This window comes from Paramisgurnus dabryanus, chromosome 3 (assembly GCF_030506205.2).
Source record: "Paramisgurnus dabryanus chromosome 3, PD_genome_1.1, whole genome shotgun sequence".
NCBI classification, from domain to species: domain Eukaryota; kingdom Metazoa; phylum Chordata; class Actinopteri; order Cypriniformes; family Cobitidae; genus Paramisgurnus; species Paramisgurnus dabryanus.
In genome coordinates this window covers 40,095,365-40,110,983 of record NC_133339.1, presented here as the reverse complement: position 1 = coordinate 40,110,983, position 15,619 = coordinate 40,095,365, and the positions used below count along the sequence as shown (strand labels likewise).

At 36.6% G+C, this 15,619-nt stretch overlaps 1 protein-coding gene across 2 annotated transcripts in view; it reads left to right on the top strand.

Annotated features, from left to right (window-relative positions):
- The window catches only part of ttyh2l (tweety homolog 2, like), a 77,221-nt gene that overhangs the window by 27,739 nt on the left and 33,863 nt on the right, over positions 1-15,619 (top strand). For both annotated transcript variants that reach the window (XM_065263320.2, XM_065263319.2), the window contains exons 3-4: positions 2,125-2,236; positions 13,875-14,095. In XM_065263320.2, coding sequence (XP_065119392.1) covers positions 2,125-2,236; positions 13,875-14,095 — 333 coding nt within the window. The remainder of the gene's footprint in view (positions 1-2,124; positions 2,237-13,874; positions 14,096-15,619) is intronic.

Here is a 15,619-nt window from a genome sequence, read left to right as displayed (position 1 = left end):
TGCACTGTGCCATATTAGCAGCGGAAGTCGGTTGACAAAATGCGGAAGAGCGAAGAATTAAAAAGGGGCGTGGCGGAATAAGGTGAATAGACCTTTTGCGTGTTTGCAAACAGAGATGACGTTTTTTGTGGGCGGAGCCCAACTGGTGGCAGAAAGTGAATGCTTCTCAATAGCTGTGTGAAGTGTTTTAGCATTAAACTGTGATTTTTAAGGATCCGGTGTTCTGTAGAAGTCTGTTTCCCCTATATTTCTCTTAAGTGTAATGTTTCTTATAACGTTTTCACCAAGTTACCTTTATTTTTTAAATAAATTAAGAGTTTTAATGGCTTGGCCACTGATATGCTTGCATGTATGTAATGTATATGTATTGTTCTTTATTGGTAAATCAATTATTTTACAGTATGAATCTCTGAAGTACTTATAAGAGCAATACTATCATGTATTCTGTATAATATCATTTATTAAACATTTAATCATTTCCTGTTTTCAATTTCTTCCTTATATTTTTGATCTAAAACTATTATGTTTACATACAAATTAATTTGTATAGGCCTGTTTATATATTATTAACACTTTACATCGTGTGTGTGTGTGTGTGTGTGTGCTATGTTTATATATTTATTAGTAAACATCATAATTTAGAACAAACAGGAAGAAGACATAGGCTAAGATATATGGTAAAAAGAAGTAATAGAAAATGAAAAAAAAATACGAAAACTTTAATAAATGGTAATATTATTGATATTATGAACTAATTAAAATCTTTAATCTTTCTAAATAAATTATAAATGCAACGTGATGAAAACGCTATAAGAAACACATAGAGGGATCAGACTTCGACAGAACAGAATCTTCTCTAATTATTTTCTATTCAAATAATTAAAAGATTTTCAGATGATTTCATCACTCCAGTCTGTCCGGTAGAGGGCTTTTATTGCAACCATAAACACCTACGTTTATCTTCAAATGGTGTCTTCGACAACGATATACTATAAAAATGAAGGTCATCTATTTTGGCATTCCTATTCTGACACTCAACAGCACAACAAAACATTTTCTAGTGAGTTATATTGTTCGTTTCACTTGTGTCTCATTCATTTCCACTGTTTTTCTGCCACCACATGCGCGCGTGACGTAACTGTGACGTCGACTCGCAAAAGGTCTATAGTGACTTTATTTACTAGCTGCTGACCTCATATTATTTTTGCTTCAAAAGTGCATAACTCACCAGTAAAAATCATTAAACAATTCCATAAATGTTTCTTAGTTATAAAAAAGCTTTTTGTTTTATTAACTTTTTGTTATTGCACTTTAATTGTTAAGATGTTCCTACAATAAAAAACAACTAGTTTGAGATTTATATTCCCTTGTCCTTTTTGAACTATACTAGAAACCTCTCCCCGCTGTAAAATGTAACTTTTACTCAAAATAAAAATTAAAATGACTTACTTTTACTTGAGTAGATTTTTAGACCAGTAACTTTACTTTTACTTAAGTAAAATATTATTAAAGTAACTTTACTTTTACTTAAGTAGAATATTTTATTATCTTTCCACCTCTGCATTCATGTGTATTAAAATTTATTTGCGTCCGTTCATAAAGAGAAATGTTTCTATCTGTACACATTTCCTTGCAAGTACAATTTTGCCTGTTTTATTGGTGTCCCTTCAAAAATTGTTCTTGAAAAATTTTATGTTTAATGTCCCCCCCAACATTTAAATGAAATTTTCGCCCCTGTCCAAAACACTTAATATAGTTACGCTAATTCGTGAAGGAACTCAAACTTCATAACCTACACAATTTTTCATCAAAGTAGACCATCTGAATCCATTTAAATACAATCGAGTTGAATGATTTGTTGAACATTTTTTCGCTCTACACACAGATGACACATATTTATAAAGATAAAATTTAAACAACTTAACATGTGAGGAGACTTTTAAACAGTAAAACTTAAAATGTTTCTGCATCAAATCAGACACCCTGCCTTTAAACTCACACAGTTGACCTTTAAATCTTTCAAATCCTCAACAAACTGCTGTATCAGATTGATTTGTTTAAAACAAACCAAAGGATTTGTGCTGAAATGTTATTGTAATACAAGCCATTTTATTTTTCTTACAGTTCAGCAGTAGGAGTGGGTTTCTATGGCAACAGCGAAACCAACGATGGAGTCTACCAGTTAACTTACTCAATTTATAACGCCAATCACACACTGGATGGCATCGGCAGTAAGGTAAGAGTTTCACTTTCTCCACCTGCCACTCATCATGTTGTCTTATTTCACTGCAATAGCCAGAGGAAGGTCATGATTTAAAGTCAATCAGAAATGTGCCTGTTTGGATGAAGTAAATGTAAATGGTGGAGCCTGAGGGACGTTTCACAGCTGCAGGAATCTGAAAGTATCATGTGATGAGTTGTGCACACACATATAGCACCGCTCTAGGGTTCACTTCTGATAGAAAGTTTTGCCCATTTTGTGCCTGTCCCCATTTTACTTTCCCATTAGACTCTAGAAACCTCTCCAGATGCCCGTGTATCCAATTGGTGTTCGTATGTATGTGTGTAGGCAAGAGAAACCAAGAGAAGTCTGCACTGTAAAAAGTCATTCTGCAGGCTTGTAGATTTTATGAAATTGAATATGTAAACTTTATTTAATAAAATTAATTTCATGTAGTTTGTTATTTTTTTTGTGTTAAAATTCTTTAAAAATGACTGGAATAAAAACAACTTATTGTTTTTGTGAAGGATTTAGCTATTCTTATTGTGTATCTGCGCATGTAGCGAATACTGAATAAATCCAACGTAATATTAATCAGCTGTTTTAAATCAAAAACCATTCCGGGTTGTATTGCAGGTCGTGAGCGCTGAGCAGACGGATTTAGGAAATATTTCTGTTATTGTGCCAAAATTCAAAGTTTTGAAAGCATTTCAGTCGAGAATGTATGTTTTTTAAACAAGAATCTGCAGTAGGTTCATAAAGATATCGCCTATTTAAACATTTCCAGCTCCAGATAATCAGCGGGCGCTCCGCGCGTAAATATACCGGACAACGTCGCCTCACCTCGGCCAGTGTCGCTGAAAATCTCCGCTGGCTGTGACGTCAATGTAGTGTTTAAACTGTGGATAAAATTCATTTCGGGTAAATTTAACGGGCAATCTTTAGTTTTATGTCTATAAGCAGGGTTTCTTTGTATAATTTGTTTGTAATTTGTAAATATTAATTACAATAAGGATTCATATGAACTGGGTTTGGACGTAACTTCAGCTTTAGGACCCAGGAGGTCGCATATCTAGGATGCGTTCGTAGATTCGCATGCTGCGATTGGTGGTCCAGATGCAACTCATTTTGAGTGACAGAAAAACTGAACAATCATACTGTTCCTCTGAATGGGTGGGTTCTCTTATCACTAACTCTCATAGATATGTATCATGTATGTATCTATTATGACAAATTCTGCTCGCTCTCTCGCTTGGTTCGTGTTATAAAAATAAATGTGACTTTGCTGCGGTCTTTTTCGGTTTATTTAGTTTTGTGTTAACTATATCCACAAAGTTTTCGAATAAATTGGTAATGTAAAACTATTCTTCGCTGTAAATTAATTGTGTGCTCAATTGCGACGCCCTGTGTTGAATTTTCCCGCGAGTACAGTATCATTACTGAAGGGAAATATAACATTATTCATTTAATTCCACAAAAGGTGAGTAAGATATTAAATGTATAAGTTGTCTTTTTAAAATGTTTAAGCTTTCTACATAATGTAAATTGAACATTCACTATTAATTTCGCGACCTATTATCTAAATTGTGTGTTCATGAAGGCCTGTAACGTACAGTACTGCAGCTTCCTGCAGGCAACGTGAAACATTGCTGAGGGAGAACTTTATTCACAACAAAAGGTGAGGGATATTATTAAATAAATATATTGTACATATTATATTGTGTATATAGTGTATGTGTGTGTATATACACATGTGAGTAACTTGGTTAACAAATAAATATGTGACTGTCGTGTGACAGAAAAAAATGTAGGGAAAAGATTTGCCCTAATTATAAATATAGATTATATATCTTTTCAAACATTTTTTGATATTATTTGTGATTCCAATGAGAATTTTTTTATCAGTTTTCAATATTATTGCACATTTCAAACATACCTAATAAGCCACAAACTCAGATGAACTCCATTGCACATATCTTCCAGTTTTCTTTAAAACATTTTAATATACAAGTTTAATGTGTGAATTATTTTAATATTCAAGCTGTATACATTTATAAAGGTTTTAAGACATATTTGCTGTTTAATGTTGCAGGATAAAGATGAAGAGGCGGGACTTGAGCAGCTTGTGATGGCTGTAATTGTAAAGAATGGATCTTCTAGGAGTGGCAGCTCAAGGGATGCTGGAATTGTTATTGAGGCCTTAAAGGTGTTCACAGGGCATGCTTTATCCTTGGATCTATGCATTGAATCTCCAGTATCCCAGGCATCTTTTCAGGTGTTTCAGAAACTTTTCTTGGAGCTGGATTCTTCAAAGTTTATGAACTGATTACAGTACAGTGAGTCTAAACTGCTGTCTGATTTTCTGGGTGTGAATCAATGTAACAGAACACAAACATGGAACCTTTCGTCTGGAAATGTGGACGGTTTTCTTTAAAGACTGTAAAATACTTTTTGAAGTTTACACTGTTACAAATACATCATTAAAATGAGATGCTTTTCTGTTCTTTTGACTGCAATAAAATAAGAATTGATTTATCTTTGTCTGTCATTCTGAAATCAGATATAATACTCATTACTAATAAAAATATTAATGGATGATGTTAAATTAAAATAGTATAATTGAATAGAATTTATTGTATAGTGCTAGGTCTTTGTCCTGTATACCCAATATTTTGTTTAAATTTAAATTAATTTCTAATTGCAAATTGCAGATTACCTTTTTGAATGGGTTACTATTAAAGAGTTTATGGAGTGATTCTAACACAATTTTTATTTGTTGAATTTAATTAATGATATTGCTTGTAATCTGTTGCCACACTTTTATTGAGTAGATATGGCATAATATTTTTTATTGTATAGTGCTAGATCTTTGTCTAGTATACCCAATATTTTTGTTTAAATTTTAATAAAAATTTTAATTGCAAATTGCAGTTTGGCTTTTTGAATATGTAAATATTAAGGAGTTTATAGAGTAAATCTAAATCAATTTTGATTTGTTTAATGTAATTAATGATATTGCTTGTAATCTGTTGCCACAATTTTATTGAGTAGATGGGGCATATTATTTTTTACAGTGTGGGATTAAATCTCCATCTGCATTAATGGGGATTAAAATGGTTGTATCCATTCAGAGACGCACATTTTGTTTTTCATGCACTCACCACTGATGTGCAGGATGTGTTAAATGTTTGTGGGCGTCCTGCTGGTCACAGAGGAAGTTTGGGCTTCAAGAATGAGTGGGCTGTCAATGCTCTCTTACTACAGATCACTTTCCAAATCTATAGAGAGGTGTATACAGTATATAATACAAGTTTTCCCCCCACATATTTTACTTTTTTGAATTTTGTATTAGTTTTTTTATTGTTACATGTACTTTTTATGTATATCAATGGTTTTCTACAAGAACATATATCAAAACAGTATAGGCTACAATACATGGATTTCTCGGTGACATCATCACTGCTTGTGCACGCAACCGAGAGGCAAAAAGAAGAGACGTGACTTGTGTTGTAGAAATGTGTTTTGGAATCCATTCAGCTGATCTTCGGGTCTGGCACTACCACTTTTAGCATAGCTTAGGATAATCCATTGAATCTGATTAGACCATTAGCTTCAATATTTTTCCTTTTTAAAACTTGACTCTTCTGTAGTTACATCATGTACTAAGACCGACAGAAAATTAAAAGTTGTGATTTTCTAGGCAGATATGGTTAGGAACTATACTCTCATTCTGGCGTAATAATCAAGGACTTTGCTGCTTTACCATAGCTGCAGCAGGCGCAATGATATAACGCAGTGCCCGAAAATAGTCCTGAGCTATTGAACGTTGCCAATTTTTTTATACGTGAAACATGAACCTGAACCATGAAAGTTGAGTGTCCCTTTTTATTAAGTGTTGCAATATGCTACATGTGTCAAAGCAGTGGTGCCTTCAAAGTGCCTTACAAAACCATCGGTCCACCGGCACACAATTTATATTTTAATCACACAATGATTGTTTTGCCTTGATTATCTTGTTTTTGTAACTGTTTAAAACGATTAATTGCACAGCCCTAGTAAGCAGATTCAGTATTTGCATGTGCATGTAGTAAACAGTATGCTTTATACTTTACAGTATATTCTTTTTACTAGTGGTGGCTTGCATTCTTAAATAAAGCAATAATATGCTAGTCTTGTATCACAACTTGGGCTGCACATTTAAAGGAATAGTCCACTTTAAAGATGGGGTCCATTGACTTTTCATAGTAGGAAAACAAAATACTATGGTAAGTCAATGGGCCCCATCTATAAAGTGGACTACTCCTTTAATTGAAAAACTAATCTGGATTATAATTAACCCTGGAGAACCCACGGGGTCAAATTTGTTCAATAGAATAAAAGGGTTTTTGGATTTTCCTGGGTTCTCCAGGGTTAAAGGTGAAACAGTAGGTACGTTTACATGCAACCAAATAATCCATTTGTAATTGTATTGATGGCTCAATCGTATTGAAAAGCCTTCATGTAAACACCTTAATCAATACGATTGAGGACGATCGGATGCAAATTTGGATTGAAGGGGGTGGTGTACTCCGATCTGTGATCCGATCCGCAGGAGAAAAGTATGCATGTCAACGCGTGAGTTGTAGTATTTTCTCAATCGGATGCAAAAATACATTGTGCACATGTGCAGAACATTTGTGCTCAAGTTCACGTCTTATATTAAACTCTTATATCACATGATTCTCGTCACAGAAACACGCAATAGCAAGGCAGTGGCATCACGCATTATTAAGGTAACGTTACTGGGGTCACGCGATGAACATTCTGCCGCGTTTATGTGTACTTAAAGCAATAAAATAACGTTGTGCCTTTTGAAAAGTGTGTTTTCATCACCTATATCTGAAAACGTCTTAAGAACAACTTTCTCCAACTCTGTTTTAACTTAAATCCAGAGATAAAGCATAATCTCGGAGAGAGATGCTGTCCGCAACGAGGGGTTGCCAAGTCCTCATGCTTTTTTCGAGTTTAGATTAGAGCTACTGTTTTAACTGTTTCCACCAGTTTTTTTTTTCTGTGGGTTAAAGGTGAAAGTATTTTGTTCATTAGTTATTGGTATTTGGGCTGTGAACAGTCATTGGGATGCTTTTGGGCTAGTTTTGAATGTCCATTTGGGACGGTTCTGATACGTGAATCTGGCAACCCTGGCTGTGCGCAGACGTTCGGTTCGGATTCTATAGAAAGTACATGTAAACGAACATTTTAATCAGATTGCAATCTTAAGGGTGCATGTAAACTGTATCGTCGTAACCTTCAATCGGATTGACAAAATTTTGTGCATGTAAACATAGCCAATTACATAATCACCAAAAGCCTCAATTACAGCTGTCCATTTGTGCTCATTTTTATGTTTCGGCAGCATGTTTGGGCACCAAATAAAGTGATAAATCAAAGATTTTAAAATTTGATAAGTTAATGTGTCCATTAGCCATTCGTTTTGGATTTTTTAGTAACAACATAACTCCCATAATTATTTGTTATTTACGTTATATTATTTTTTTGGATGTTTTGAATGTACCCTCCAGCTGCTTCACAGAAAATGATAAAACATTTCAAAACTTCAATGTAAAACAATTAATCAACAAAAACAATGTGCGTATTTATGTGTGTAGGCAAGAAAAAACCAAAGAAGTCTGAGATTAAATCTCCCTATGCATTAATGTTTTTTGAAACCATTGTATCCATTTAGAGACGCACATTGTTTTTCATGCACTCACCAATGGTGTGCAGGATATGTTAAATGTTTGTGGGCGTCTTGCTGGTCATAGAGGAAGTGTGGGCTTCAAGAATGAGTGGGCTGTCAGCAGACCTCTTCTCAATGCAAAATCTGTTAATCTACAATAATTGTTGCAATTACAATGTCAAGGTGAATAATTATGCACCCCTGATCACAACAAGAACAAAAATCACCCACTGTACAAAAAATACACTTCCTCTGAATATGTCTAAATGCCACAATTACATCACCGAATTGGGCAATCTTGTAATTCACCACTTTGTTATATTTAAACCAACCCACAACCAAAAAACATTTTTTGTTTCTAGCCGTCCGCCCTGGCTTTCAAAGGCTGTATAATTTAGCATCTGCCAGGCTGAGTATGGTAAACAGAGCATTTAGCTGGCTGGCCGACTGGCTGACTGGCATAATGTTTTTCCTTACACAGCCCATAAGTTCATTACCTGCTGGCAACGTAGTGAAAAACTTCTGTTCTGCTGATACACAGCTTCACTGTCACTATTTGCCAATATATTTTTGGCATACTGGCACCTAATGCATTGCATCCCGGTTGGGTGTTCATATCTAAACAATCTCTCCCGAGCACCCTATTCAATTTGTGCTACAACTAAACATTCTGTATAAATGAAATTACAAACAGCCTTGGCTCCACCAAACCCGAACAAATCCAATTTTAGCTTTTGCGATTGAAGGCCTTTAAAATCAAGACTTTGTGTAAGCTTTGTAAATGGCTACAGTGCTTGCGTGCCAGCGAATAGTTGTGGTAACTGCTAATAGCATGGTGTGGAGATTGCCATTTCAGAGATTTCCCCTGCTTTCAGACATTTCATGCGGAGATGGTGAATCTGCTTTATAATTCTTCATTACTGTCCCAAACAGTTCTGAAATGATGAGTTATAGACCTACAGATGATAATGCATTATTCTTAAGAGCTACATATTCATTTCACTGATGTAAAACTGAAATGAGGTTTTAATTTTATTATATACAATGGGCAAAAAATGTGAAGCAGAAATCCCACACAGTAACAGAAGTCGTCGAGCTCAAACAAAAATGAAGCTGTAGATCACAGTGAATTTCACCTGTGTATCCTCATACTAGATTTTGTCTGTTACCCCAGCCAAAACAAATAAGTGCCAAAGTATGGGCCTTTATTATGTGTATGTGAGTGACGCAATTTTCGTCATTAGAAGAATGGGTGCGTGCTGTACTCCCACCGCTATATTTTTGAAATCCCACGAATAGAGGTCGACCGATTTATCGGCCGGGCCGATTAATTGGACGATTTTTGGCATATTTAGAAAAATCGGCTTTGGCCAATTTTGCTGCAAAATTAAGCCGATTAATAGGCAGGCGCATCTGCGGGCACCTAAGCGTTGTTGTAGAACTTGTGACGCTGCCTCTTGCTGCAAGCAGATCGCTCCCGTCCCGTGTGTGTGCAGCCGTGCCTTGTTCACAAACAGCTTTAGTAAACGATGGCAGGATCGCGCAAATTAAGCAGCCAGTACAACAGCGCGACGGGCTTATGTCTCGCGGTGCACTGTCCGTGCAAAGATTAGGCTCATTTCATGTGATTTAATGAGTGATGATGATCTTTGTTTGCGTGACAGAGAGCAGAGCAGCGCGCGCACGCTTTCTGTCTTTAAACTGTCTCCCTGCTTTTATTACTCAAATCAAAACTGACTCGATGGCGAAAGGTCGGAAGACCAAATCATATCCACAGAGGAAATGTTTTTCGTGTTGTTACAGTAAGACTTTGTTTACAGTTTTGTGCTGCTCAGCCTGGATTAGAACACAGCGCGTCCGATTCGCGAACTGACTCCTTTGAACGGATTCGTTTGAATGAACGGTTGAAACAACAGATCTGTCCCAACACTAAACTCACAAGACGTCACTGTCCGCACAATCAGTCACTTATAGCGCCTCAGAAATGAGAATGTAAATGTGTTTAGAAAGATTTGCCCTAAATAACAGTCTCAACTAAAAAACATAGACATTTACTATGTTAACTTTATGATGAATAAATAATTTATCAGGTCTACCAAATAAGGATTTTATCCTAACAAAGCAATAAAAGCCATGGTAACAAACTGATCAAAGATGATGACAGCACAGTGTCAGGTAATATCTGTGTCTGATAAATGCATGGTGCAGAGGACGTTGTAAAACTCTTCAGAAAGACCAGTCATAATTTTTTTAAATACTTTGATTTAAATAGTGACATTTTTACATTTAAAATATCTGCTAATGATGAGAACATTTTGATTATTATGTACATATAGAAAATCGACCAGACATATCGGCCATCGGCTGCCCTGATTTCTAAATATCGGCATCAGCCAGAGAAAAAGCCACATCGCTCGACCTCTACCCACGAAGGTCGCGCATGCACATACAGGAGTATGTAGACCATGAGAGATATTGCAAAGTGTCGGAATGTGCATGCGTTGAATGTCAGCGCATATATTGAGTCAAAAATAATACACTCATAAAAGTAAAGGTGCTCCATAATGCTGTGAAAGAACGTTTTTCATGATTCCATTTTTCAAAGTTTAGTTAGTGTTTAATGTTGCTGTTAGAGCATAAATAATACCTGCTAAATTATAAAACTCAAAGTTCAATGCCATGCGATTTATTTTCTTTAACGGAATTCACTTTATTCAAGGAATACAGAGAACGGGTAGATGACGACAATGATCTGAATTTTTGACTGACCTTCGCCTACAGAAATATGCCAGAAAAGGGCGTGACCTTGTTGCGCTTCCACGGAGAACAGGATGAGTTGCGAGATTACCTTATTTTGCGGAGTAAAAGTCGCATCAGTCAAAAATGCGTTTTGAAGAGGAAAAAACATAAGTCGTACTACTGGACTATACATCACATCCATTTAGAAAATGATTTCACAAAATCCAAGCCAAAGAACAGACATTTAAAGGGACATTCCACTTTTTTAAAAAATAGGCTCATTTCCAGCCCCCCTAGAGTTAAACATTTGATTTTTACCATTTTGAAATCCATTCAGCTGATCTCTAGGTCTGGCCCTAGCACTTTTAGCATAGCACAATCCATCGAATCTGATTAGACCATTAGCATCGCGCAAAAAAAGAACATGTAACAGGTGAAAAAAATTTTGACGTATAAGTCGCACCTGACTTGAAGTTACAGTACCCGTCAAACTATGAAAAAGTGTGACTTATAGTCCGGAAAATACGGTAGTGTTTTTGTTGCCGTGCCATCGAGACGCTGTTATTTTCGTCCTGGAGTCAAATCCCCTTTGTTTGCTGAGGACAGTTGTTTCACAAAAGGTTCTTTAAGGTGATAAAAGGTTCCTCAGACTATAAAAATGTATATAGATATGGGTCTTTGACTAAATAGTTCTTTGAAGAACCAAAAAAGGTTCTTCTATGGCATCACTGTGAAAAACTATTTAAGCACCTTTATTTTTAAGTGTATGCTCGCGTATTCGTAAAGCTGATAAAACCCTTGGCTTAAAGGAATATTTCACTTTTATAAAAACAAATCCCGATAATTTACTCACGCCCATGTCACCAAAGATGTTTATGTCTTTCTGTGTTCAGTCAAGAAGAAATTAAGTTTTTTTAGGAAAACATTCCAGGATTTTTCTCCATATAGTGGACTTCAACAGTTTACCGTTTCAATGCAGCCATAAAGGGCTCTAAACGATCCCAAAGGAGGCATAAGAGTCTTCTCTAGCGACACAATCGTCAATTTTGCCCCCAAAAAAAGCACTTTTAAACCAACTTCTTGTCTTGCACTAGCCTTGTGACATGCCAGCGTGACCTTACGAATTATGTAATCACGTCGAAAGGTCACGCATAACGTATGCGAAACTACCACTCCAGTGTTTACAAATGTGGAGAAAGAGGACGGTTCTGACATTACTACATGTGGAATGATACTATGTGAATGATAAAATGTCTTTGTGTCAGTTTATTGTTTAAAATGGTCCGCAAGTGTGCGTTTTACATATCATCACTGCCCGATGAAACTCACGTATGTCCAAAACGGTTACTTTTCAGGAAGTGAAAAAAACACCGTATTTCAAAAGCAGTTGAATGTAGCGTTGTCATACTTGGTACGGCATCTTTACATGTAACCATATTCTTGCCAGTGTAATGATATAATCCACATTTGACCAAAATTGAGTTTAAATTAGAATGGCCAAGTCGCATTTCATATTGACAGATGAATACGCTCAGTTTATTAAATACCTTTAGTTTAATTAATATTAATTATACATTTATTAAATGTCTTTTGCAAACTATGAAGGGACAATGAATCAAAACACTGACATGGTAATGGTAGACAGATACTTTGTTTGCACAGTCCTACCGTAATTTTGTCACTCCTAGACGTACGTTTGGCTTCAGGGGGGAAACGTTGACCTCGATGAAGGAAAGTCATTGTCTCACCAGGCTATGTTTATTTGGCTATCCAGTGCTGAGCTTCGATGAAACTTCACGAGACCGGCAAGATGCTTCCACAGGACGGGAGATATGTGGCTTGATTGACAGCTTTGAAACCAAATGGATATACGTGAAAATCAGATGACATGATTTCACAACTTTTAATTGGCCATTTAGATATGTGAAGCATACTGTATACGGAAATGAACCTGGACATTCAATCCTCGAAAAATCTCAAAATCGGCAAAATGGACATACGTGGTTTTCATCGGACAGCCATGATATGTAACGCGTGACCTTTCGACGTGATTATATAATACGTTAGGTCGCGCTGGCGCGTTTCACGGCAAGTACAAGACGAAAAGTTGTGGTTACAAAGTATGTATTTTTAAAATGACGATAATTTCACTAGATACAGCCCTTATGGTTCATTGAGAGCCCTCTGAAGCTGCATTTAAACTTTAAACTGTTGAGGTCCAATAAAGTCAATTAAATTGAGAAAAATCCTGGAATGTTTTCCTCAAAAAACTTAATTTCTTCTCGACTGAACAAGGAAAGACATAAACATCTTGGAGACACCTTTAAGCCAACATGTACAAAACTAGTTAAGTGGATATGCTCTTGATGCGTTTGTTTAGATTCTGTTAATACAAATCCAAGTATGTAGTTTTATAAATGTTTGGGACTCAAAGATTTCCAATTTAAGAACCAGCGCAACTGTAATTGTGACTGACAGTTGTGTATAATGGCTTTGTGGGAGAGGCTCCGTCTGCTGTAGCTGTCTAGAAGCATTTCAATTCCAAAATAGCTTCTTTTTTGTCTTTGCCAGCTTTATTTTTAATTCTTTGTCTGTGAAATAAGGTGACAAACCTACCCACTCTGTCTAACACTCAATTCTCACATCTGTACCACACTGACAAGGATAAAAACCTGGTTAAAATGTCAACAGTACCTCTTCAAATGCCAGCTTTGACGGGTTTGTCTGTAAAATGTGTGAGTGTGAAAGCTTTGGAAAAGTCTGTACAGTTTCTAAAGTCACTGAAGTCAACATATTTGCATTATTTCCAATCTTTATGTAACTCTGTTTACATATGGTGTCGACTTAATGCGCTTTTGCGCAATACACCCTAGAGACCAAATATATGAAATATATCAAAATATATGTGTCCAACCCGCATCTAAAATTGGATCAAAACACCTGACTTTTTGGCCTCCGCCTGGTGTTTTAACCCTCTTACTTGCGTGAAGTTAACAGTTTCAACTTTTTAATCCTTTCACAGTTTTCTTTTTTGTCTCCTGGTGATGCACTGCCACATGCTCCACTTGCTTCCCAAAGGGAATTAATTGCAAATGCCCACTTAAATTCATGCCCTTAGAAGGCATGTACGGTTAGCGTGCCAAATCTCTACTGCCAATGTGACAGCACTGCTCAGCACTTTCTCTTTGTTCTCAGGTGGGTAACACTTTGGATAATATGCGGGTTGGGCTGAAGGAACACCTGGAGCGTTTGGATGAGATATTCTCTCCTCGAGGAGAATACACCAAAAGCTTGCGCTTCCTGCAGCAGATGGCCAACAACATCATCCAGCAGCTGACTGCCATGCCAGACACCAGCAAGTTGCAAGTGGATTTGGCAGCCATTGCGGACCAAACTGCATACATGGAGTACTACAGGTGAGGAGCACACTTGAGTAATTGTTTGGCATGCACTTGAAAGATTTGGCAACATGTCAGGGCTGCTGCTTCTACTGGATGTAGTTTGTGAGCCATTCCAAAATCGCATTTCATCAAACATGCATGAGTTGAGCCTTTATGACTGATAAACAAGAACTTCTCCTGCTGAAATAGAGGAATTGGATGTGCAATATAACAAATAAAATATGGCAAACAAAAGATCATAGCGAAGCAGTTAGTAGGACTGATGCCCGCTAGTTGTTTTGAGTCGGCCACTGGGACTTTGTCCTCAAAGTGCCAAATCTAACCTACTTCTGTTGATCTTTACCGCCAATACCACTAGATTTTTTTTCTTGACTATCCTTCTTATGTCCGTTAGAATTGATTTGTATGTTCTCCGAGAAGATTACATTTCCATTTCTAGGCCAGCGTGTTATGAACTTGCAGTGCACGTATTGATGGGAAGGTAGTGTTTCAGACTGCTAAAGGACTGTGATATTGAGCAGCAACAGCCAAACCTCTCTTCCTTCATTAGTTTCAAGCTAATCTAATCATCTCGCCTCCGGACCTCCTCCTATGAGTTCTCATACACCTTTGTCTCCATATATTCTTGCTTTCTCTCTTTGCATCAACTTGTGTGGGCATTTATAAGTCTTCGAGGTGTAGGATTACTGATTGGATTGTGGTTTTATTTGCTGGGCATTCCAGCAAGGCTCTAAACCATACAGACCTGAAATCACTGAAATGCCAATGCAGACCGGACAACCTGCTCAGTACACAGAATAACACCAGCTTTTGACTTGTTTTTAAAATGATTTATGCAACAATAAAATCTACACTGTATTACTTTACTTATTTTACTTTTTAGCACAAATTTGACGGAGTGGATTTTCCTCCAGGTTGTCTATTCCCATATTCTAGGCTTGAGCTCATGAAATTCTTATGTCTGTGAATTTTCCCTGTTAAATTATTAAGCGTTTGGATAGAGAACATGCAACGGCAGATGGAAGAATGATTAGCGCTATAAAACACCCACTTTTAAAGCCATACTTAGAGACCTGCTGACACCGTGCACACACCAGGGCTGGCAAATATTGGCTTCCTTATACAGTTGTTTGGAAAGAAGAGCGTGAATTGAATCCAAGACACAACAGGGGAAATTAATTTGGTTTTGCAGTAAAAACTAATTGCATACACTTATGCTTAATTATTTCACAATGTGTTGAATACATTTGTTCTTGACTTCATATTTTTAAGAATTAAGTTAAAGGCAGGATAGGCAGAAATTATCTAAAAAAACTTTTTTACAAATTTCTTTAAACTGTCTTTATATACCAATACATAAGTAAAATGTAAGTACTCTGAAAAAGAGAGTATAAAAATGGAGTGTCTGTAAACCTCTCACCACTGTTTTAAACACAGCTCATTTTTCCATTCACTCCACCCCCTCCCTTCTGGGTTTCTTCTAAAGCCACGCCCCCAAAACACATGAACGCGTGACGCTGACCGGCTCTGCTGGGAGCG